We start from the raw sequence: 23,781 nt of genomic DNA on the forward strand, positions 1-23,781 counted from the left end.
AGAGTGTGAAAAAGTCACCGGGACAGGTCACAAAGGGCCTTGAATGCTTCCTCCTTCTGTGAGTGGTGGCGAGTAGCCAGAAGTTTCTAAGCAGGATTGTGAGGCTGGGACAGTCAGAAGGTCAGCTGCCTGAGCCCCTCATTGAGGTGGGGAAAGTGGGGTGCTGGGGGGATGAGGGGAGATTCCCTAAGCTGGTGGGCTCCCAGGGGGACCTGGAGAGAGGAGGCATGGGCGTTGCCGGCTCTGGGGGCCTGCGGCTGGGATGGGGGTACAGCCCTGAGCCTGCTCCTCCTCCATAACCCATTTCCTACTTTCCGCAGGCCACCTCCTCAACCCCCTTCACGACTGGGCAGGGACTGGGAGGCAGCGCCTGGCACCTCCCCGGTCACCATGGGGCTTTTCTATCCACCCATCTGACCCAGCCCCCGCAGGGGCCTCTGTGGTCAGGTCCTTGTGTCAGCACAGCGGCCCTCTTTGTCTTGAGCAGCATCCCTCCCCCACTCCCACACACCTCCCCTCTGCCCTTCACACACACTCTTTCCTTTTCTCTCTCCCTCTCCTCTTCTCTCTGTCTCTCTGTCTCTCTCTCTGTCTCTCTCTCTCTCTCTCCCGCGAGGGCTCTCTCTTTCATCTCTGTTACAAAAACACCAGACAAAGACAAGGGTCAGGGCTCTAATCTTGGCTTTCCCAATGGAGTCTCTGAGCAAGCCATTTTGCTGCGTTTTAGGTCTGTGAAAATGAACTGTGCAAGAAATCAAACTCCTGGCAAGAATTGGTCTACTACCCAGTGCTCCAGTGCTGAGACCTAAGTAACAAATGACATCTATGCGGACTCCTACCTAACTCTCATGCTGTGCACTGGACCTCCTGCTCATGTCTCCAACCTCATACTCACCACTGCCTGGCCAGCGGTTCGTCATCATTCTCCCATTTGACAGATGAGAAAACCAAGTCCTGAGAACAGGTCTGACTTCATGGGTGTGTGACCTGTACAGTTACATGGGGTTCCCCACTGTGCAAGCCCTGCACTTGATTTAATGCTCTGCTACCCCATCTTGAAATTCTTATTAGTTTGTGAACAAGGGGCCCACATTTTCTTTCTACTCTGGGTCCCACAAATCATGTGGCTGGCCCTGCTTGTGGGCAGGTGGAGCAGAGGCTTCCTCAGGCTTGAACCAGGCTTCCTGCCTCCACGGCTGCCTCCCATGGGTGCCTGCATTCTGGCATGCTGAGAGCCAGAGCTTCCAGGCGGCAGTTGGCATCAGAGGCCTGGCCCCTGCCTGGGAAACCTGAGGAGCACAGTTCCCGGTCAGTGAGGGAGGCAGGAGGGTCCAGGCCTCCAGAGAGCAAGCAAGACAAGGCTGCTGGAACGCACCCAGCGCGGTGTAACTGGAGCCCTAGTGTGGGTCCAATGCCCTGTCTCAGCCGTCACTCCGGGAACTCAGCAGGACCTTCCTTCCAGGCAGTGTGCAGTTCCAGGGCCAAGGGACCTACCACAGACTCACTGGGTAACTTGGGACATTAACTTCCTCTTTCTGAACTTCAGTTTCCCCATATGTAAAATGGTAATGACAACACCTACCTCATGTGGTTCTGGTGAAGATTAAATGAGATACTTTAACATAATGACTAGCACAAAGAAGGCGATCACTGGAGTCCTTACTCTATTATTCATGGAGGCTTACCAGGTGGCATGGCAGTGCTAGTTGCTGGACATTTGACTGTGAACCGCCTTGCCCTCAAAGAGATTCCCATTAGAGGGAGATAAACATAACAGTGACAACAGTATGTAAGTGTTGTGACTAAGGAAGGTACCTGATGGGGCACCTCGCTGTGCCTTAGAGTAACGATGTTGGGGAGTCATGAGAAGGGAGGAAGAGGTCAAAGGGGCATTGCTGGTGGACTGAGCAAGTGCCCGGCAGGAGGCCAGCAGGGCAGCGGGGTTGGATCAGAGGCAGGAGGTGAGGCAGGGAGGTGGGAGGACCTGTCCTTGCAGGCTGCAGAGCTGGGCTTTGTCCTGAAGGTGCTGGGGCTACCAGAGGGCGTAAGGCAGGCGATGATTAGGAGGGGCAACAGAGTCACCACCCTGGCCCTGAAGGCAGGCTTGGAGGCATCCAGTCTCAGCTCAGCGAGGAGGCGGAGCCAGGGCCCAGGCTCCACTCCCAGCACAGACTCTGAGAGCAGGTTTTCTCAGAGGAGATGACAGAGGACGAGAGAAGGAAGATGAGAAGGCTTAAGAGAGCCAAAAGCCTCCTCAGGGTTGGCAAGACGGGAAGCCTAATACACAGGAGAAGCACTCCTGGGTTGCCCTTCTGTATCCTGGCCTACGGCTGCTAATGGAACCTGACCCTCTCCCCCTCCCGCACCCCCTCCCATATGGGGACCATTAGGTGACTGGGCCTTCCCCACTAGCCCACCTTGGCTGCTTGGTTGCAGAGAGGCTCCCTGGGTGTTATTCCACCCTTCCAAATGGGGTTTGCTCTGGGGCTTCCTGGGCCTCAATTTCCTAGCTGAGTCAAGGGGTCTAAAATCATTTAGCTATGAAAAGGTCTATATTTTTTTTAAATAAACTCTTACCAGAAAATGTAAATAAATAAAGATAAAAGCAGAGATGCTCAGGTTGAAGTGTGATGGGGGCTCCTTAGGCAGCCACCAGAAAGGGGGCACTCGGCTGAGAGATTTGGAGCCTGCTGGACCTGCTCTCTGAAGCCCAGTGATGAGAGTGTCTGGGAAGATGCCAGGGGACCTAGACTTGTGGCCCCTCATTAGAAGGGATACTAACCCTCGAACCTGAGCAGCTCAGGACAATGGGCAAAACCCCGAAAAGAGATGGGCCAGTAAGAAATGGACTATTATGACCATTTTGCTTAAGAGGGAACTGAGGCTCCAAGAAGAGCCTGAACCTGAAGCTAAGGCCATGGGGCTCAAGGACAAGTCCCTTTCCTCTGCTCCTCAGGCCTCACTAAGTCTCCTGTTGCGGGAGTTCAGACACTCTGTGTCTCAGGAATGCAGTTTCTTTGGCTATAAAGTAACGGAGATGAGCCAGAGCAGGAGCAAGGCCCTGGGCTCTCCACCCTCTGGTCGGCTGGAGGCTGAGGCAGAGCCTTGGGTCCTCATCTTGGTATCAAAGGGATTTTTTTGACGTAAATAGCAGTTACAGTAGAACTCTAAAAGGAGAAGGGAGAGGGGTTGGTTAGGCCTCCAGCGCCCAGGGGACTTCCCACACTGGGACTCTAAGGCACAGGCTCCATAAATAGGCATCACAAGGGTTCCTAGGTCCCTAGAAGCCGCATGGACCAGCTTGGACAATAGGTGGAGGAGGCTGGACAAGAGGCCTTTGTGCTTCCCGGCCGAGGCCTCTGGAGGACTGCAGGGGTGGCTCAACTATACAGGGCTCTGTGTCCATTCTATTCCTGCTCTTGGCAAGGCTGCAGCCGGCATCCTTCCTGGGCCCCTCCTGGGGCCAGCAGCCAGGTGCCGGTCAGCTGATGAGGAGCCCAGCTGGACCCAAGGCCCCAGGGCCCTGAGCAAGCTCCTTGGCTACAGAAAGAGGCCTACTGTGCACTCAGCGAGACACTGCCTGCCCAAAGCCCTTACGGATGGACACTGGTTGGCAGGAGGGTGAGTGTGATTGCCTCTATTTCACAGAAAAGGAGGCCCCGAGAGGGACTGGAACTGGGTCAAGGTCTCACAGAGTCACTGCTAAAGCTGAGCCACAAGCTACCTTCCTGGCGCCTAGACGAGAATGAGAGAGACCAGGGTATTCATTCACTCATTCACTCTTTCATTCATTCATTTTTCCCATTCATTCACATGCTCAACAATTCCTAGGACCCCTTGACCGCGAAGGCCATCAGAGTGGGGTTGAGGGCAGAGGAGAGAGTGACGCGGATGGCTGGAGTCCTCTGAGACAGCAGCTCAGGGGAAGCAGCTCAAGATGAGGGACTGGAAAGAGCGGAGGATTCAGGAAATTTCTAGTGACTCTCTCTGAATGAGATTAAGCAAAGGGAGCACAAGGGGGGCTCCCCCCCCGCCCCGCCGCCGCCCTCATCTCGGAGCTGGAGAGAAGCAGGACCCTGAATACCTGGATTTCCCTCCTCCTCTCCCTTACCGGATCCCAAGTAAGGGAAGCGAGTCCTCAGGGTGGGTCTCTAAGCAGGTCCCTGGGAGGAGAGGGCACAGGTTCATGGCAAGGTCTCATGGTGGGCAGCGACAGGAGCCACACAAGCACTAGACAAATTTTGCAAAACTTGAGCGCCTCTGAAAACCCCGGCCTGGCGGTAGGACGGTCGCCGCCGGCTCCTCCCCGTGCAGCACCCGTAGACGCGCTGGCCCCGCCGCTCTATCGCCTGGCAGGGTCCCCGAGCGGGTGGCTGGGTGTCAGCACGGGGCGGAGCAGTTCCAGAGTCTGTCCAGAGTCCGTCCGCCCCCGCCTGACCCGGCCGGGGTGGAAGCCACGCCGGGCGGGCGGGCGGGGCCGCCTGGCACTTGGGGTCCCTGCAGCAGCGGCGGGACGCGGGCGCCGGTACCTGGGAGTGGTGGCGGCCGCACGGCGGGCGGACGAACGCCCGCGGAGGTGAGGGGCGGGCCACCTGGAGGGGGCGGAGGCGGGGAGAGGTCGGCGGGCGCGGCCGGGAACGCGGCGTTGTCTACTAGACACACTGGGAAGGCAGAGCCCTGCGCGTGTGGCCGTCCGAGTGGGGCACCATTGCGAGTCCGTGTGAGCGCACTTTGGGTGTGTGGTCGAACTCTGTCTCCACTGAAGCATTGATCTCGGGGAGTGCGGACGGATACCCCGGTGAGTGTGTGTCCGCGTATTTGAGAGAGTCTGTGCGTAAGTGGGTGAGCGCGTGTGTCCCTGCGGTATCAGTAATTGAACTTGTATAACTTCTGTGTGTGCGTGCGTGCGTGTGTGTGCGCGCGCGCGCTCCGGAGTGGGCGCCGCCGTGGCGGCTGGACACCCGCGAACCGCTGGAGCCCAGCTCATTCCAGGGGCAGGGCGTCGGTAAGACTAGGGTGGCAGGGGTTGGGGCAGTGGCCTAGAAGGACAGTTAAGCCTCTGTCAGGGGACTTCTAATCAAGCAGGTGGTGCTGAAAGAAGTCAGTCTGGAGAAAGGCAGTTCCCTCCCTCCACTCCCTAGCTAAGCTGCAGGTTTGGGACCCTTGGAGCCAGATCTAAGGGCCAGGCCATGCTGTGGACTAGAACTTCCAGTTTGGGGTCTGAGGGGCTGGTGGTACCTGTTCCTTGTATCCTTGATGTCCCTAGGCCCACAGCCTGAGGTGCTTGATTTGTTTTGTATCTAGGCTGGAATAATGGGGAATTTCTGAGGGCCAGGGTGAGGCACCAGTAAAGTGTCAGTTATCTGAGTGGGTAGAAGTGGTTGGGAGGGAGATTCTTTGAGCAGACATGGCCCACAAAAGCTGTCTGAGAATCAGAGACCTATATTCCAATCCTGCCTTGGCCAGTGTGACCCTGGGCAAGGCACATCCCTTCCCTGAGCTTCATGACCTCGTCTGTGAAAGGAAAATAACAGTGATGTGGGATTTGAGGGCTCTTGAGAAGCTGATGTGTGGGTGCTATTCAGGGCCAATGTCCTCTTGGACAGGCTCGCAGCTTGGGGGTGGGTTTGGGGATGGGGTCAGTCCCTAGAGGAACTTCCTGAAACCCAAATCCCAACTGTTCTCCCTGGGCTAAACTTTCACAGGACTTCCACAGGGCCCAGACTGAACCCTCAGCCTGAGATTCAAGGCCTCCAAGAACTGACCCTTGCCGACCTCTCCAGCCCCTCTCCTGCCTGATTCTTCACCTGCTAGTAACTGCATGCAGTCTGCTGCACACACTGGGCAGTTTCTTGCTTCTGGATTATTGCATATTCTGTGCGCACTGACTGAAATGCCCGCCCACTCTCCTCCTCCACAGTTGGAGAACTACCCACCCTGAGGCCTAGCTCAGCTGTCTCCGCCTCTGGGAAGCCTTCCTTGATCCCCAGGCTGGGTTGGGTTCGGGAATTTTGCAGTCCCAGTGCTGACAGCCCTGCTCCCACTTGGCCTGTCATGGCCTGTGTCTGTGCCTTTCCAGTCTCCAGGTCTGAGGCCCCCTGGAGGGCAGGAGCTTACTTCTGTGTTACCAGCACCTGCAGAGGGCAAAGCTGAACTGAAAGAGCAACAGCAGCCCCTATCCTCCACCCGTTGTTGCCAGCTTCCCCAGTGAAGGCTTGTCTGCAGTGAAGCTCCATGTCATTACAAAGAAGGGGAAACCGGAATCAGGTCACCAGAGTGGGTGGCACAGGTTGCCAGAACAGTGTGTCCTGGGGCACCCCAGAGCCCAGAGTGTGCAGGCTGAAAATCTGGATTTTGCCCTGAGGGCAGTAGGGAGCCATGGAAATTTTGTGAGCAGGGAAGAGTCATGGTCAAAGCACCACTTCAGAAAGCCCTTTCTGGCTCCAGGGTGGAGAATGGATTGAGTAGTGCCAAGTGCATGGAGGTCAGGGCATTTGTGATATTGACACCAGAACCATCCAGGCATTGTTTAAACTCGGAGCCCTTACCCCCTTGTTAGAACACCTCCCTGACCCCTCAGATGCTCCTGTTGAGGAATCTGGGGACACTTAGGACTCTTCCTCCCCCAGTGGGAGCCAGGGGACCAGCGAGTGATCTCACCCCAGCTCTGCCCCCAACTTGCTGGGGGACCTTGGGGCAGTTTCTACCCTGCCAGACTCTAAAAGGAGGTGAGAGCCAGTAAGGTCCTATGCTGAGAGTTTGTGCACGGGGAGGCCCTGGCATGGACGGCTTGCACTGTTCTCTTCTTCCTGTCTTGGATTGTCCTGGGGTCTGGTCAAATGGGTTGGAGGATCACAGTGGGAACCCTCATAAATGGTTGTCAAGCTTGGGCTGAAGAGTGAGGCTATGGCCCCTCCACATCTGTCCTCCTGTCCAGGATCCACAGGGCTCCAAGGCTTCTGGATCTCTCAAGCACCAGAGTGTGAAAACATCACCAAGGCCTCATGGGCTCCCCTGTGGGTGCTTTGGGTTGTCTTCTTTCATCATAGTAGCTCTTAGAGAGGCCACTGTGCCCCTCCAAGTGTTGGTTTTGCCATCTGTAAATAGGGCATCATGATCCTTGTCTCTTCAAATGCAAAGTTACTATGAGGATTCTTTTTAAAATTTTTTTTTATTGTTGTTCAATTACAGCTGTCCCTATTTTCCCCCCATTACTCTCCTCTGCCCTACCCACCCCCACCTTCCCCTCCCATTGTCTTTGTCCATGAGTCCTATGTACATGTTCCTAGACTTGGCCCTTCCCCTTCTTTCCCGTTATCCCCTTCGCCCTCCCCTCTGGCCACTGTTAATTTGTTCTTTATTTCCATGTCTCTGGTTCTATTTTGTTCGCTTGTTTGTTTCATTGATTAGGTCCCACTTATAGGTGAGATCATGTGCTATTTGTCTTTTACCGCCCGACTTATTCACTTAGCATAATGCTCTCCAGTTCCATCTCTGCTATTGGGAAGGGTAGGAATTCCTTTTTTCTTTCTGCTGCGTAATATTTCATTATGTAAATGTACCACTGTTTTTTGATCCACCCTTTTACTGATGGGCACTTAGGCTGTTTCTAGCATTTGGCTATTGTAAATAATGCTACTATGAACATTGGGGTGCATAGGCTCTTTTGAATTGGTGTTTCAGGATTCTTAAGGTATAATCCCAGCAGAGGAATTGCCAGGTCAAAAGGCAGTTCCATTTTTAATTTTTTGAGGAAATTCCAAACTGTTTTCCACAGTGGCTGCACCAGTCTGCATTCCTACCAACGGTGCACTAGGGTTCCCTTTTCTCACTATGAGGATTCTTAAGATAGTGGTCAGAAAAGGGCTTTGTAAGATGTAAAATGCAATGCACAGGGGAGAGCTGTGATACTCATAGACTTAAATGCATCCTGAAGACAGTAACTGAAAATGGGTGCGATAGCAAGGGATCACACTGATTTGGGGAATTTTTAAAAAGCCATTCACGTTTCTTATTTATTTATTTATTTATTTATTTATTTGAGAGAGGTAAAGGAAGAGATAAAGAGAGGGACAGAAACATCAATTGGTTGCCTCTTGTATGCGCGCCAGGGGGGACCAAACCCAAAACATGGGCATGTGCCCTGACCAGGAATCGAACTGGCTACCTTTCGCTTTGGGGGACGATGCCCAACCAGCCACTCCAGTCAGGGCTGATTTGGGGAATTTTAACTGTTGACTGCCTTCCTCTGCCCATGCTGCCTCTATTTACTAGTGGCAATTTATAAATTTCCCTCCACCAACCCTGTTAGGGAGGAATTATTATCCCCATTTTGCAGATGAGGAAATAAGGGCTCAGGAAATAAGATTACAAAGCTGGTAAAGGCTGGGGCTCCAGTCTACCTGCTGCAATTCATACCTCCCCATTCAAAATAGAAACCCCATCTAGATGCAGCCTGGTCCCCTGGCTTTCAGGCTGAAGGAAGTTTGAATCCTGCCCTGAAATCCTGTCTTTAGGTCTTGCTTGTGGCCTGATTACCCAGCTGCTGATAATGTAATGCCCCCTCCAAACTAGGGAAGCTTTGTTGATCCGGTGAGAGGAGGTGGAGGTGCCCCCAATGAAATCTTCCCTCTCCCTGAACTGCCTTCTGTGGACCTGTCTGGTGTACCCGTTGGCCCATACCTCCTTGGGCTGCCTTCGTGTTCTCAGGCCTGGGCTCCTGAGCCATTCAGGCCTGACGGTGTGGAGGCTGGCTGTGGGGGCCTGTATGGCCTCTGTGCCCATCCTAGAGGTCAGTTGCAGGACTTGGCCAGGCCAGGCCTGCTTCCTCTCTGTGTCCATATCACCCAACACAGGTTGGGCTAAAAGAGATGCCAGCGAGTATTTGGGAAATGAATGACTGGGTGAGAGCTGGCCCAGAGTGGAAGTGGAAGTCCTTGCTCCAGGGAGGATGACAGGTGGTTCTTGAGAAAAAGAGTCCTTCCACTCCCCTGCCACACTATCTCTTAGCTCTGAGTCATTTCTAGTTCAGGATGAGTAACTAGAGTCCCGGCTGGGAGAGTGGGCAGCCTGGGCTCTCCTGAGCAATTACTTCCTGCTTGGCCCTCTGTCCTGGTACCCTGTCACTGTTATTGTAGTGACAATGACTGCCTGGGCACTGGAAATATGGGAGGAGGACCTCCCTCAGTCTTCTTGGGGCCCGCATGGCCCTCCCCTCCCCAATCCTGTCCATCTTCCATGCAGCACCATCTTTGCAAAAGTCAGCTCCAACAATGTCCTTCTCCACTTAAGCCCTGCCATGGCTTTCCATTGTCCTCAGGATAGAGGCCAAATTCCTCAGCCTGGCATTCCATGTGAGCCCTGCAGCCCTCCTCCACCTCCCCCACACGCATTCTGTGCCACCTAACCGTCCACTCCAGCCTCACATGACACCTGGCTTTAGGGAAACAGGCCACACTATCATACCACTGAGTCTTTGTACCTGCTCCTCCTTCTGCCTTCAATGCCCTCCTACCTCTGTGTCCACAAGTGAACTCCCAATCACCTATCAGGTCCCAGCTCAAATGACTTCTCCTCTGGGAAGCTCTTCCTGACCACCTCACCAGGCTGGTTGGGAGTTATCTTGGGCTCCATGGCCCCTGGCTTGTTTTGGTCATGGCTGGATCACCCAAGTAGACTTGGCCCGTGTCTGTGGCTTTCTTCCCATTCAGACTGGAGCTCTTCGCGGACCTGACTGAGTCTGATCTGAGTCTGGGTTTGCAGACCCCCTCTGGGGTCAGGCACATGGGGGCATTGGCAGGTGCTTGCTGAGACTTTGTGGCTTGGAAAGTGACTTATTATTATGTTATTCTGAGAGTCCAGACTCCTGTGGTTCTGAGAATCTCAAAACCAAAGGCCATCAGGAACAATGAATAACATAATTAAAGAAACATAACCAGAGACTCTTGGAATTCGACTGCGAGAACCGATGAACTCAGAACCCTGGCAGCACTCAGAATGCGAGAGTCTCAGAATCACAGACTCGCTTGTATCCTGTTCTACATTTTGTCTCTTTTCCTACCTTGGGTTCTCTATTTTTCCGTCTTTCCTTCCAAGCTGGACACTTTCTGCTTCTCTGCAGACCTGAGCACAGCCCCTTCCGGGAACCTTCCCTGACTGTTCTGACCACGGCCCCTGCGCTGGGTCACCCCGGAGGGCCCCCTGCTGAGAAGTGTCTCGATGTCTCTCAGCCTTGATGGATAGATGCAGCCCCCGCATCAGGGCAGCGCATGATTTGCTGGTCTCGCAGAGCACTCACCCACCTGTCCCCTTACATTACTCATTCCTCGTGAGCTGTCTTGTGTAGCAGTGACTCTTCCCAAATGACCGGTGAAGAACCTGAGGCTCAGAGTGGGAAACTGATTTGACCAAGATTACACAGCACGGGCAGTTCCAAGTTAGAGCCTGAACCTAGGGCTCTTGCCTCATTTTTTTAAAAGATTTTGTTTATTTATTTTTAGAGAGGGGGGTAGGGTGGGAGGAAGAGAGGGAGAGAAACATCGATGGCTGCCCCTCATACATGCCCCAACTGGGGACTGAACCTGCTCCCCAGGCATGTGCCCTGACTGGGGATTGAACTGGTGACCCTTCACTTTGTGAACATTGCCCAATCAACTGAACCACGCCAGTCAGGGTGGTTCTTGCCTCTTGAGTCTAGCTACAGGCAGCTGGATTGTGATAGGTTATTGGAATACAGGGCCCAGTGCTTCTGAATGGTTCAGGTTAGCAGTGCATCTCTATAGCCCTGTGCTGGGCGGGGCTGGGCTGGACCGTGCTGGGTCGGGAGTAGAGCAGGCGGTTTGGAGTCCCGCTCTGGGGAGAGGGTGGAGGTGCTCAACCCCACAATGAAAATACTGGAATTAGAACACCAGACCTCGAGTAAGGCCCTTCCTCTTAAGGAGTCTCAGTTACTTGAATGGTAAGGCGGAAGGACCAGTCTGGTTGATCTAACACCCGCATACTCAGGTGATCTGAGCTCAACCCCAAAGCATGGCTCCCACAGCCAGGATCCTGGGGACTCCAAAAGGGAGAGTGTGTCCAAAAGGGGCTGCAGAGAACAAGGGCTTCCTGGAAGAGGCTGCTGAGGCTTTACGTTGCAAGAGCACCTTTGATAACATCTGAGGTTACCTTCCCAGCCATTTCCCCAGATGAGCCCCTGTGCTTGTGGTACAGAAAGCACTCAAGACAAGGCCCACTGGCCTTCAGCTCTGTGGATGACATTTGGGAAGGGGCAGAGAATGACTCCCAAGATCCTTCCTGTCTTTTACCCCAGACTTGCCCTCTCTTCTCCCCTCAGTCCACTCTCAGTCCAGGGATGACTGACAGTTCCCCAAATATACTGTGTGACCTATTGCCTTGGTTTTGCTCACTCTGCTTTTCTTCTTTCTTCACGCAAATGACCCCTTCCAAAATACAGGCCAGGTGTCCTCTCCTCCAAGAAGCCTTCCTTGACCACTTCCCCATTCCCATTAGGGGTCCTCTTGTCTCCTTCCACCCTGTCACCTCTGCTTCCTTCAGCTTAATCACCCTGAGTTGTTATTACCTATTTCTGGGTCTTCTTCCATGTGCCACTCCCCTACGCTGCCAGCCTTGACAGTGACCCACCTTGGAATGCCCAAGTGCCCTGTGCAGGAACAGGCATAGATATGACAACTCCTGTAAGAAGGTGAGTGAGTGAAGAAAGATTGTGGGGTCTGGTTCCTGTTGGGGATCCCTGGGCTTCCTTCCCTTCTGAGGATGATCTTCAGTGTGGGAAACTTGATCTGTGGCCAGTCTGGCTATGACCTTGCTACTCTGCCCCAAATTCCTGTAGGTTTCCTGTCCTTCTTGTCTTCCTAAGATACCCCCATCCTCCCTGCCTTCCTCGCCTTCTGCAATCATATCTCTTTTCATTATTTCATAAAATGAATTCTAAATCATCACTGTTAACTACAACAAACTTATGGAGCAGGGGCTCTTCTTAGATTGCAAGGTAATTGAGACTTAGGTGGTAGAGAGGAGACTTGTCCAGGTCCCACAACAGGGATGGCAGAGCTGGGATTTTCCACCTGCCCAGTGCCCTCTCCTGCCCCTCGATGGTGTTTCAGGTCCAAGTCTTCTGTTCCCCTTCACAGCAGAAGCAGGCAGCAGGGGTTTTTAGAATGGGAATGGGTCGCAATCCCTTGCCAGGCTGGTACATTCCAGAGTCGCCCTAGTGGAGGAGCTGGAATGTCTTCTAACCACCCTGGAAATTCCTCAGCTGGCCTGGGGACTGCCCAGCCCTTCCTCCTGGCTTTGGGCTCACTAGCCTGGGGCCCAGGGTGGGGTAGAGGCAGAGCCAAGTCAGTGGGGCAGGTAGTCTGCATGTTTGGCTTGGCTCTGCCCTTGACTTACTGATGTCCTTGGGGGAGACGTTGGGCTACCCCTTCTGTGAGATGGGTACAATAATCATGGCTGCTTCACACCTGAACAGTGTCAGGAAGAGTCCATCCTGGGCCCTGCCTGTGGGCATTCCCTGTGGCAGAGAACTGACCGGAAAAGCAGAGCCATGGGTCTCAAAGAGGGCCCATCAGGGAGCTTCCTGGAGGAGAGGGCCTCGGCTTTGGAGGGAAGGAGGTAGTGGTCAGGGGCACAGGTCAGACAGTCCAGGACTGCTGTGCCATGGGTTAGCTTTGTGACCCTGGAGAGATTATTTTGCTTCTCTGAGCTTCTCAGGATTAAATGAGAAGGGGTCTGTGAAGCCACGGATCATGGAACTTGGCACAGAAAAAGCACTCAACTCTTACGATATGGCTGCTAGAAGATGAGGGATGGTGTTCCTGAGCAAAGATAGACCGTGGGACCGCTCTTGCTGTGCTTGACACAGGAAGATGAGGATGGAGGCAGAGAGGGCGGGCTGTCTAGAGGCGGGGCAGAGACCCGTGGAGCCTGGATTGTCAGGCTCAGCAGCTTGGACATAGCCTGGGGGCAACAGTGAGCCATGGGAGGGCTCTGAGCTCCGCAGTGTGTGGTCAGATTGATGTTTTAACAAGACCTGTGACTGCCATACAACACAGGGACAGGAGGGCAGGGGTAGAGGCATGGAGACCAGGGAGGGGACTGGGGCGATGTGGTGGGGGAAATGCTGCCTCTGAGCCACTCCACTGGTTGAACTGACAGGACTTGGTGAGTAATGGTTCTCACGTGGGTGAGAAAAGAGAGGTTGTCAAGGACATATTGGAGGTTTGAAACCTAAAAGGACGGATGGTGAAGACCCTCCCTCAGAAATCAGCGGGTGACCCTGAGAAAGTTCTGTGCTCTACCTTAGTCTGTTGAGTGAAGGCATTTCCTAAGGAGAAGACAGGGTGTGGCCCTGGGACAGGGTGTGACCTTGTTACTAGACTCTAGAGCAGAATGGCACATAGCTACCAACCCACTGGCCAGGTCCACCTGAAGCTCCTGGGGCAAGGTACACTGGGAAAACAGTGGCCCAGGGTTATGTTCCAGTGCCTTTACTCCGTGTCCTGTCCCTGCGGCCCCACCTCCTCTCGCCACACTCCCCCACGCTTGCACTGCACTCCAGCCTGGGGACCTGGCCTCAGCTGTCTAGGACCCCACGCCCCCATTGTAGAGAGATGAAGGAGACGGAAAAAGGGTGTTCTTTTTCCCCTCTGATGTGTCAGATTCTGGCGGATGCTGGCACCTGTCCACACAGGGGCCCCTCTGCAAGGTAACCGTCCCCTCACTGAAGCCCTGTGCCCGGCACGTGAGAGGGGCTCCCAGGCAAGACAAACCCAGAGCCAGAACCCAGAAGACCTGGCTTCTGATTTCGCCTGTGTCTCTGACTCACTGTGAGGTCTTGGGCCCCAGTTTCTTCCTCCATCAAATGCGAGTTCGGCACAAGGGATTTTTAACGGCTGTCCTAGGCCCTGACTAGGACTGTGTGTGTGTGCACTGCATGTACAGCTCAGTGTGATTGTGCGTGTCTCTGTGTAGCTGTGTCGATCTAGGTGTGTCCATGCCTGTGTGTGTTCACGTGTTTACAACACCTATGGAGTCATGATTAAGGGGAGAAGGAGCATTTTGTGTAGAGACCCAGCTTGAGCAAAACTGTATTGGCTGAAGTGCTATCAAGTGTATCCTGGGCAAGGAGGGTATTGACTGTTTCTTGTCGTGGGGCTGAAGCACAGAAACAAAACCAAGGGAAGGGGAACTGGAAGCTCAGCTCAGCTCTGCAGGATCTGGGAAGACCTTCCCTGACGGAACCACCTTCCTGTGAAAGGGGGCTCCTGGGGAAGGAGGCTGGGAACTCCCATCCCCGAGCGTGTGAACTGAGGGTGGACGGCCAGTAGGCAGAGGACCCCCGACCAGGACCAGCACACCAGGTCACCTCTCTGCCTCTTTCAGGCCAAGGTTGGAGCAGAGAAGGTGGCCCCAGGAGGGCTCGGCCTGGCTGACTGCCTGTGACCCAGAGCCCACACTGTCTCCACCTCCCTGTGTCTCAGGAGCCCACAGCACGGCCTGCCCTGAGAAATGCTGGAAGCTGGGTGTGGCCCCAGGCGGGGGACCTGTTTTTCCTGTTTCCTCCAGAGTTCCCTGCAGCCCTGTCCAAGCGTGTGCATTCATAAGTGAAGAACCTGAGCGGGCACAGAGCATCCTGACTGCAAGAACAGGGGCTGGTCAGGTACGGACGTGCGAGGGCCGGTCCACTGGCTGGGAGGCTGGGTCAGGTGCGTGCATGTGTGTATACACACTGAACCGGAAGCAGATCAAGGAGACCTCTACCCTGCTCCCTCATGCCGGGCTGTGGGGAATTCAAACTTCGGAGCCAGGCAGCCCTGGGTGTCAAGCCCAATTTTTCCAATTCCCAGTAGTGTGGCATTGAACGAATAGCTTCACCTCTATGGCAGTGTCTACTGAGGAGTGAGGAGAATAAATAAAGATGCTGTATGGAAGCTTCTCAGCCCAGGCTTGGCCCCTACAAAATGAGGGGGTGGGACCCCTGACCCAGGCTGACCCGTGACCTGAGCCAGAGATGGGTGAAATAGAAGAATGTGGCTTGCTCAGACAGCCAACCCATCTCCAGAATATCTGGGTCCGGTTCCCCTCCCTCTGTCCAGAGAAGGGCAAAGCCTTCTCTGCAGCTCTTGAAAGGGAGACAGTACTGGGACCTGTGTAGGGCAGGAGCAGGCCTTGCGTGGGCTGGGCCGCAGGAGAGCGGGGGTGACTCCTGGCCCCCGAGCGTCAGCAGCTGAGAAATCTTTAAGTGTCATCGTGGTCTGGGAGGCTCTCCGAGGCATGAGGGAAAGGAGAGCCACCGTCATAAAGCTCAGCCTCCTCTGGGCTCCCATAGCCTTTTGCGCTTGCTTTATTCACTAGCTCATTCATTCATTCTCTCGTTCACGTTATACTCACTTTAAATCAGTCCTCCGGCCAGACGATGGGGACAGGGGAAAGCATCAAATGGCCCCAGTCCTCGGGGAGCATCTGGAGTGTGTTGGGGTAGTGAGTGGATGGACAAATTACTAACGGGGGGGTGTGAGGCGTGCCTGGGGGTGGTGTTAGGAGGAGAACTGAGGTGAGATGAGGTGACATTTGAAAAGAGCCTTGAGCTCTGGGCAGGACGCGGTGCAGTGCGGGTGGGTTCTGGGAAGGCTTCCTAGGCAGAGGGAACAGTATGCACAAGGGCAGGGAAGCCTGGGAGGGCACTTAAATGGCTCACAGCTCCCTCCAGACTAGGAGCCCTTCAGGGCAGGGCCAGCCAGGACTGGGCACGGAGGGGCTGGCGAGTGGTGTTAGACAAAGTTAAGCGGGAGCCTGTCTTAAGGAAGCAGAGAGTGAGGCCCCAAGGGCATCAGAGGTCAGAAGAGGCAGAAGAGAGGGCTGGGAGGGACTTGGCTGTCCCCTAAGCAGGGGCGGGGGCAGGGGTGGGGCAGGAAAGATGTAATCACAAGCTGGCGAGCCAGCCCGTGGAAGGAGAGGGTGGGCAGAGTCAGCCTGGAAGGGGGCCATGGCGGTGGAATCCCAGCTGGCCTGGAAGGGTGGAGGCAGGATGTCTTAAAACAGGTGGAAAGGCAGCTCCCGGGGTTCACTGGAGACTTAAGGAAGTCTCCGCCCCCTCATCCGAGTCAGAGATTCCACCACTAGTGATTAGCAGGAGCACTGTGCAGAGCCATGGGATGTTGCCCAGGGGAGGATTCGGGCCCTGGCGCCGGCTCTGAGGAGAGACCGGCCGGGCCTCGGCACTGAAGCAGCAGCCCAGAGGTGGGACTGGTGTCACGGGGGGAGGAGGGGCGCTCTCCCTGTCTCCAGTGGGGAAGACGATCTCATGAGGGAGGTTTTATGGCCACAGTTCTCCAAGGCCATGGAGGCCTCAGTCCATGAGAGGTCTGAGTCTCAGGAGGCCAGGAAATGCCTGATGTCACTGTGGTTCTGTGGCAGAGCTGGACACCCAAGCTGGGGTCCTAGGGTGGAGGCCCAGGAAATGCGGCCCCTCGGTAGGCCCTCAGCCTCACACTCAGGCCTCCACACTTCTGCAGCTCCTGCAGGCCAGCAGCTCCCAGCCCACGTCCCAGTGTCAGATCTGGTGGTCCCAGCCTTCTCCCATCCCCACACCCCACCACGCCCCTTCAGGGCACCCCACACTTACCATGTCTGGCACTGAATTCCTCCTCTCCCCGCTCCTGCTCCTCCGCCCAACCCCTGAGCCGGGCCTCTTGTCTGCCACTCTCTCCTGACCCTCCTCCACCCAGACGTCCTCCGGGCCAGCCTCTCCAGCCTCCCTCCCAAGCAGCTCTCAGGTCTCTGTCCTTGGAGGTCCCAGGCCTGGCCCACCACACTCAGCTGCTCCATAGCCTTCAGGCAAGACCTGTCACTCCTCCACCAGGGGCCTGAGAGAGTGTCCCAAAGATTTCAAGAAAAGGCCACATCTGAGCTGAGCCCGGAAGCTCATCACATCACAGCCTATCTACTGCGTGCCAGGCGCTGCTCCAGACATTTCCCACAGATCACTCCCTCAATCCTCACAGCAGTCCTACGACAGAGGTGCCTTCAATGACCTCATTTTACAGTTGAGGACATAGGAGGCCTGGCTCCAGAGGCCAGGTCTTTGCAGTCACTGGGGCTTGCTGCGCTGAAGGATAGAGCTATAATTTCAACAGGGAGATATGAGGATTCCAGGCTGAAGGAGCAACATGAACTAAGGCTGGGAGCAGAGAAGTGCTGGGTACATTCGGGAAACAGCAGGTCACAGAGAATGGTTGGGGCTGGTGAGGTTGGCAGAGGCTGGATTATGAAAGCCTCCAGCACCAGCCTGAGGGGCTAGACTCTCCTGACAGCAGGCAAAAGCCAGGGAGGGCTTCAAGCAGGGAAATGACTTTGTCCTTTACGAAGACCCCTCTGGTTTGAGGGAAGACTGAGGCTGAAGGCAGAGAGGCTGATGCAGTGTCTCCAGCAACAAAGGTGGATGGAGGTGACACCAGGCTGCCTGGAGCAGGGGTGGGATGCAGGAAATGCTTTACTGCCAGGTCCGGAGCCCTGGCCCCAGGAAAGAGGGGTCCCGACAGGCTGGCCCTGCCAGAGGCCCTCTATAGCTGCCCCCTCTCAGCTCAGTACCACATAGGCTTCTCAGTGCCTCCTCGACCTGGACCTGCACCAGCTCCTTGGGAAGGAACCTGAGACTATGGGAGGGAGGTCACAAGTGTGGGTTCCCTTTCTCTGGTCGCACCTTTGTTGACAACAGGAGACAGGGAAGTTTTGGGGTGCGGGTGGGGGTGGTGCCGTATTAGGTAAGAAGGGAAACTAAGGGACCTATGTGTCCCTCATCCCCTTTACTCTCAACCTCAAGGGCCTCCGACAGCTGCTGAGAGGCCATGCTGAGCATGAAGATTAGTGTCTAAAGGAGTGGATATCGCTGGCCCTGCAGACTCCCCATGTCACAGCCTCTCAGGACCCCAGGTTCTAAAATAAAGGGAGTTGTACAGCCTCAGATTCTCAGGGCAGGGAGGACTCACACATCATCTGCCCTGTCTGTCCTCCCAGGCACGCCCATACACAGGACGCGAGCCCTCCTGCAGACTCTGCTGGCACGCCCCCATAAGCAGGGAGTTCACTCTCTCCCTCCAGTAGCACCTTCCATTGTGGGGCAGACCTGGATAGGAATTGTAGCCTGTCCCCAACTGTGTGACCTTGGCCAAGGTACTTGAATGGCTTATGTCTCACCCTCTTTATCGGGCATAATAACCTGGTGCCCAGAAGCATGTAGTAAGGATAGAATGAAGTGACATTTACAAAGCACACATAGTAGTAGGGTCTTGAGAAAGGTCAGCTCCACCTGCCCCTTCACACTGTTAGAAAGTTATTCTTTGTGTTTGTCCCAAAACTGCCGACCAGGGACTCCTGTTAGGATTTCCAGCCTGTTTTCTGAGGCCTTTGGACACATCTTCACCCTCCAGACTGGGATATTTGTCCCCTGCCTCCCAGCTGAGAGGGAGCTCTTTGTGGTCATGTTGGTGGAGGTGGGGAGAGGAGGAAGGTGGACTTGTTCTCTGTGTGCTCGCTGTCTGCTGTGCAGTCGGGCTCTGTGGGTGTGTTATATGCCCACCAGGGACGAAGAAGGGACACTATCTCAAGATAGCGGCTGTGTGGAAGAAAAGCCGGGTAGGCCTGGAGGAAGCTGAATTTAATTTACAAATGAAGTCCCCAGCCGTCCTCACTCACACCGCCACCCCAGACTTCCCTGGAATCTTCAGGAGGGTCACTGTCCCTTCTGGTAGCCTCACAGGGCAAGGAGCAGCCCTGCTGTTTACATGTGCAGAAGGTGTGAGAACATAGAAGTATCGAAAACATGTTTGCTGAGTAGGTAAATGAGTGACTAAAGAGGGAGACCCTTGGAAATACTTCCTCAATACCAAAACACCCGGCACAGGGCCAGAGCCTCCCTAGGGAGGCAAAGAATGAATCAAAGGAAAGAACATCTTAATGCCTCCAGGAAGGTATGGGCTGCCCATTGGCCAGTGGCCATTGCTTCAGAAGGCAGTGGGCACGGGGTAGAGCCCATCAGCCTCAACGGCCCCCGTCCATGACTCTGAAATGATACTCCCTGGGATCCTCAGCCTCTAGAATTCAGAATCCCAGATCTAGAACTCTGTGTTCCTGAGGTTCTAGAGAAGTTGCCATATTTTGTTTCTGAAAAAGGCCAGATGGTAAATATTTTAGATTTTGGGGAACATACGGTCTTTGTCTCAACTACTCATCTCTTTGTAAATGCATGTAATGCTGTGATCCAATAAAGCTGTATTTATGAAAACACACTGGTGGGCTGGATTTGGCCTTCAGGGTATAGTTTGCCTACCCCTATTCTAAAGTTTTAGAATTATATGATCTTAATGTTTATGGATCTCATGCATTTTGGAGGTTCCAGGGTTCTGAGGTTCTGGGCCCTCTGGATCCAGGGAGCCAGGTCAGATGGCAAGAAAGACCTTGAATGTCATTGGGCAGATCTTAACCAAAGGAATCTGGACACTTGGGTTCCCTCCTGGCCCTGGTCAGGTGGGTGTGTCAAGCCTTTCTGAGGAGCCCGGGCCATGACCTAATGGCTGTTCTCCCCACCCCACCCCTTTCCTTCAGGGCGATGGCTGCAGACCCGGGCCTCTGGAACGGCACCAGCAATGACACCTGGGATGGGGATGAGCTGGGCTACAAGTGCCGCTTCAACGAGGACTTCAAGTACGTGCTGCTGCCCGTGTCCTATGGTGTGGTGTGCGTGCTCGGGCTGTGTCTGAACGTCGCGGTGCTCTACATCTTCCTGTGCCGCCTCAAGACATGGAATGCCTCCACCACATACATGTTCCACCTGGCCGTGTCAGATGCGCTGTACGCGGCCTCCCTGCCGCTGCTGGTCTATTACTACGCACGTGGTGACCACTGGCCCTTCAGCACCGTGCTCTGCAAGCTGGTGCGTTTCCTCTTCTACACCAACCTCTACTGCAGCATCTTCTTCCTCACGTGCATAAGCGTGCATCGGTGCCTGGGTGTCTTGCGCCCACTGCGCTCACTGCGCTGGGGTCGGGCCCGCTATGCCCGCCGCGTGGCAGCCGCTGTGTGGGTGTTGGTGCTGGTCTGCCAGGCACCTGTGCTCTATTTCGTCACCACCAGCGCACGTGGCAACCGCATTACCTGCCACGACACCTCGGCCCCTTATCTCTTCAACCACTTCTTGGCCTACATCTCCGTCATGCTGGGCCTGCTCTTCGCAGTACCCTTCGCCACCATCCTGGTCTGCTATGTGCTCATGGCCCGGCGGCTGCTAAAGCCAGCCTACGGAACTGCAGGGGGCCTGCCGCGAGCCAAACGCAAGTCGGTGCGCACCATTGCGGTGGTGCTGGCTGTCTTCGCCCTCTGCTTCCTGCCTTTCCATGTCACCCGCACTCTCTACTACTCCTTCCGCTCACTGGACCTCAGTTGCCACACCCTCAATGCCATCAACATGGCTTACAAGATCACCCGGCCGCTGGCCAGCGCCAACAGTTGCCTTGACCCCGTGCTGTACTTCCTGGCTGGGCAGAGGCTCGTACGCTTCGCCCGGGACTCTAAGCCACCCACAAATCCCACTCCTACTGCCCAGGCTAGCCGTAAGCTGGACCTGCGCAAGTTTCACAGAACCAACACCAACACAGAAGACAGATCGGCCAGCAGCGAGAATTCCAGGCAGACGGAGTCCGTGCTGGCTGGTGATGGGAACACTAAGGACGTCAGGCTCTAAGACCTGAAGCCTCCGGCCTGTGCAAGTTTATATTGGAGGCAGAGGGAGAACTGTAAGGACTAGGACTTGGCCCAATGGGATGGTCTCCCCAGATACGGGTCGTCATGACTCATGCTGGATGGTCAAGGGAGCCATGACCCCAACACTGTCGTCTGGCAGGGGCTCAGGACACTCTCCGTGGTCCAGACGACTCAACAGTCCCCACAGCCCTATCACCATTTGTATGTGTCAGTTGGGGAATAAGGTTTCAAGAAGGGCAAGGGTTCAGAGCCAGTGCTGCTGCTGCCCTGACTCACCCACATAAATAGCTGGCTGTGCCTGCCAAGGTACCTAGACTGGAGCCCAGCTGAACCAATTCAAGTGGAGAAACCGGCCCAGAGAGGAAAGTGACTTACCAAGGTCACACAGAGGAGTCTGGGCCTGAGCTACCTGGGGAGGGTGGGGTCACAGGTTGAATAGAGGACTCTGGTAAGCAGTCAGGGCAGAGCCAGAGCTACCCCCGGGAGTCTGGAGCAGGTCTGCGTGCAGTGGACTCAGCGGTGAGGAGTTCCCCCAGCCCAGGAGATGAACACCTGGAAACTGATGTCATAAACCCAACTGGAGGCTCCCATGTGCTGGGAGCCAGTTTGAGGCTGTAACTTATACTAAAAGTATTGTGATCTGCTGAGCTGTGCCTTATTTTGTGGTTGGAGGATGGGGTGCCATCTGAGAAGTTCTCGGCAAGCACACTAGGTTCCTTTCCACATGTTCTCATCTGCCACCTGCCTTCCCTCTAGCTGCCTCAGCAGTGGTCTCATATGAGGTGTCCCCTCTCCAGACCCCAGGCCATCGCCCACTTTAAGCTAACTGGCTTTTGTACCTGGCTCTGTTGGACACAGAGAGGAGTCAGGTGGGATCCCAGTCCTTGGGATCCTCCTGTTTAGGACCTGAGGGTGACAGCCTATCATGTACTGGTAAATGTTAAACCATTTAACTGGCCCTCCAGATGGGTGAGGGGAACCTCTTATTTGTAGCACTGCCAATTGCTGCGGTGCAAACACTCTTACCATGGCCAATTTCAGATGACCAATATGATATCACCCTCTCTGCAAAATTCCTGAAAATTTAACAATTGGCTTTTGCAAGCAGGTACAAGTTGCTCCAGCACACCACTCGATAATGTTGAATGGTTGGGGCTGTGGATCAGGTGGTCAGGGAATGCTCCCCGGAGTGGGCGGACTCTTAAGCTGTAGCTTTTGAGAGAAGTGGTTTATCAGAGAACATCCAGGCGCAGGGTGCACCCTGGGCAAAGACACGGGGGCAGGAGAGCGGGGTGTGCAGGAAATGGATGCAGGATGGACAGCTCGTTCCCAGGCTCAAAGCAAGAATGGAGGGGGAGGTGGAGAGCTGGGTCACAAGGAAGCCAAGTCAGGGCTCCCTCCTTGTCCTGACCGTGAGGTTCCCTTTGCCCTAGCAGTGTGGGAGAGACTCACTCCTCTGCCTTGGGGGAAAATCCAGCCACGGCACCATGGTTGGTACTCAGGTTGGGTCAGGGCTCAGTGTGGGGGGCATGAGTCTCACCTGTGACGGGCTCTGGGCCCAGCCAGGAGCACTCTGGAGATGTGTGGGGCTCAGCTGGACAGGGAGCACTCTGGCAGGGATAGGGCAAAGCTGGCAGACCTCACTCAGGGCCCCTGCCCTGTGGGCCCACCCTGTCAGAGAGGTCCTTTCCTCACCCCACTTCCCCTGCTTCCGGTGACCACTCCACCCTTCCCACTCTACCTTGGCAAAACGGGGCACCCCCAGGCATTGCTCTATTTAGAGTCTGGTTCCACAGCTCCCTCACGTGACAGGGGCCCATCACAAGCCATGATCCAAATGATTACTCTGCATTGTGCAATGTGGGTGACCTGCCCAAAATAGAGTTAAATGCTTACCTCCCACATTCTAGGTCATATACTTCTGTTAATGGAACCCAAGTCCCTATGAAATTTTTGGTGACTACCTCTTAGAGGCTGTCCTTGAGCCTTTCCTGTAGGCTGGAGTCTGTCTGTTTCCCACTAGCAGCTGTTCAGGCTAAACCCTGCCCCAGTTTATAAGGATGCCCTACCCAGGTAAGGTGTTCTGCTGGCCAGAGTGTACATGCTGGGCTCTGACTTCCTCAACCCTCCTTGGACCCAGAGGCAGGGGTTATACATCATGATTTTGGGAACTCTTGGTTATGTGTCAGTGGGTGGGGGCGGGGCTGTGGCCACCATGGGCCCCAGTTCCTCTAGTCCCCTTTCTAGTTTCTCTAGTTCCTTTCATATCCAGCCCACCTACCTCCAGCAGCTGTCCTGTAGATGCCAAAAACCCAGGCCTAGCACCATGAAGACTTCCTTCACCCAGCTGTCTGCAGATTTCTAAGGACACAGGACCCTTTACCTAGGGGATGAGGGGTGGCTGACTCACCATCTAATCCTGTGGCAGGCACTGGTGGGGGTGGGGAATGGAGACCCTAAGGGAACCAGGGATGGGCCCAGGGTCCCACCTCTGGACCCTAGTTGGACAGCCTGGCCGCTCTGTGCGGACACCTTGCCCGCTGCTCAGTGCCCAGGCCACCCGCCTGGTGGGTGAGGCTCCTGACCTTGCTGCCTTGTGCTATTTTCAGCTCAAGAAAGAGCAGGATTTTCCACTCCTGGTCCCAGACCATTGTCTAGCAGTGACGTGGGGGGACCTGCCCGCTTTTAAAATATCTCCTTTTACTCTCTGGGTCTCCCTACCCCATCCCCACCTTCCCACCTCCTCACCCTGACATCACTTTCTGAGGCTTTTGACTCCTGAAGGCCACTCTGAAAAGGCACAGCCACCTGACAGGGAGGGACCCCAGGGATTATCCAGCCCAGCTGCAGACTCGAGGCCAGAGAGGGGAGGGGCCTTGCCCAAGGTCACTCAGGTCAGCATGGCACCTGGACGTACGCCGGGGACCCAGGCTGTCCCCGCTGCTCTGTGCCCTTCACGGCAGGTCGGTGCCGCTGTGGAAACCCTGCTGCCGTCCCCACCAC

General features: G+C 55.1%; 1 protein-coding gene across 5 annotated transcripts; it reads left to right on the plus strand.

The window, feature by feature from the left end:
- Window positions 1-3,606: 3,606 nt before the first annotated feature.
- Window positions 3,607-21,406, plus strand: P2RY2 (purinergic receptor P2Y2). 5 transcript variants are annotated; one of them, XM_054576240.1, is made up of 3 exons: window positions 3,607-3,621; window positions 14,404-14,680; window positions 19,624-21,406. In XM_054576240.1, exon 3 carries the CDS (start codon window positions 19,628-19,630, stop codon window positions 20,756-20,758), a length of 1,131 nt encoding a protein of 376 aa, XP_054432215.1. In that variant the 5' UTR covers window positions 3,607-3,621; window positions 14,404-14,680; window positions 19,624-19,627; the 3' UTR covers window positions 20,759-21,406. The 5 variants fall into 5 exon arrangements, with proteins under 5 accessions (XP_054432215.1, XP_054432213.1, XP_054432216.1 ...); XM_054576238.1 differs by lacking the exon at window positions 3,607-3,621 and adding an exon at window positions 4,452-4,576; XM_054576241.1 differs by lacking the exon at window positions 3,607-3,621 and adding an exon at window positions 4,452-4,576 and having other exon boundaries at window positions 14,502-14,680.
- The last annotated feature ends 2,375 nt before the right edge of the window (window positions 21,407-23,781 follow it).

This window comes from Pteronotus mesoamericanus, unplaced genomic scaffold (assembly GCF_021234165.1).
Source record: "Pteronotus mesoamericanus isolate MK-2021 breed Mesoamerican mustached bat unplaced genomic scaffold, CSHL_Meso_final contig_33, whole genome shotgun sequence".
Lineage (NCBI taxonomy): Eukaryota > Metazoa > Chordata > Mammalia > Chiroptera > Mormoopidae > Pteronotus > Pteronotus mesoamericanus.

Excerpts from the sequence above, each read along its gene's own strand:
- P2RY2 (XM_054576240.1), top strand. The coding sequence starts at position 19,628 with ATGGCTGCAGACCCGGGCCTCTGGAACGGCACCAGCAATGACACCTGG.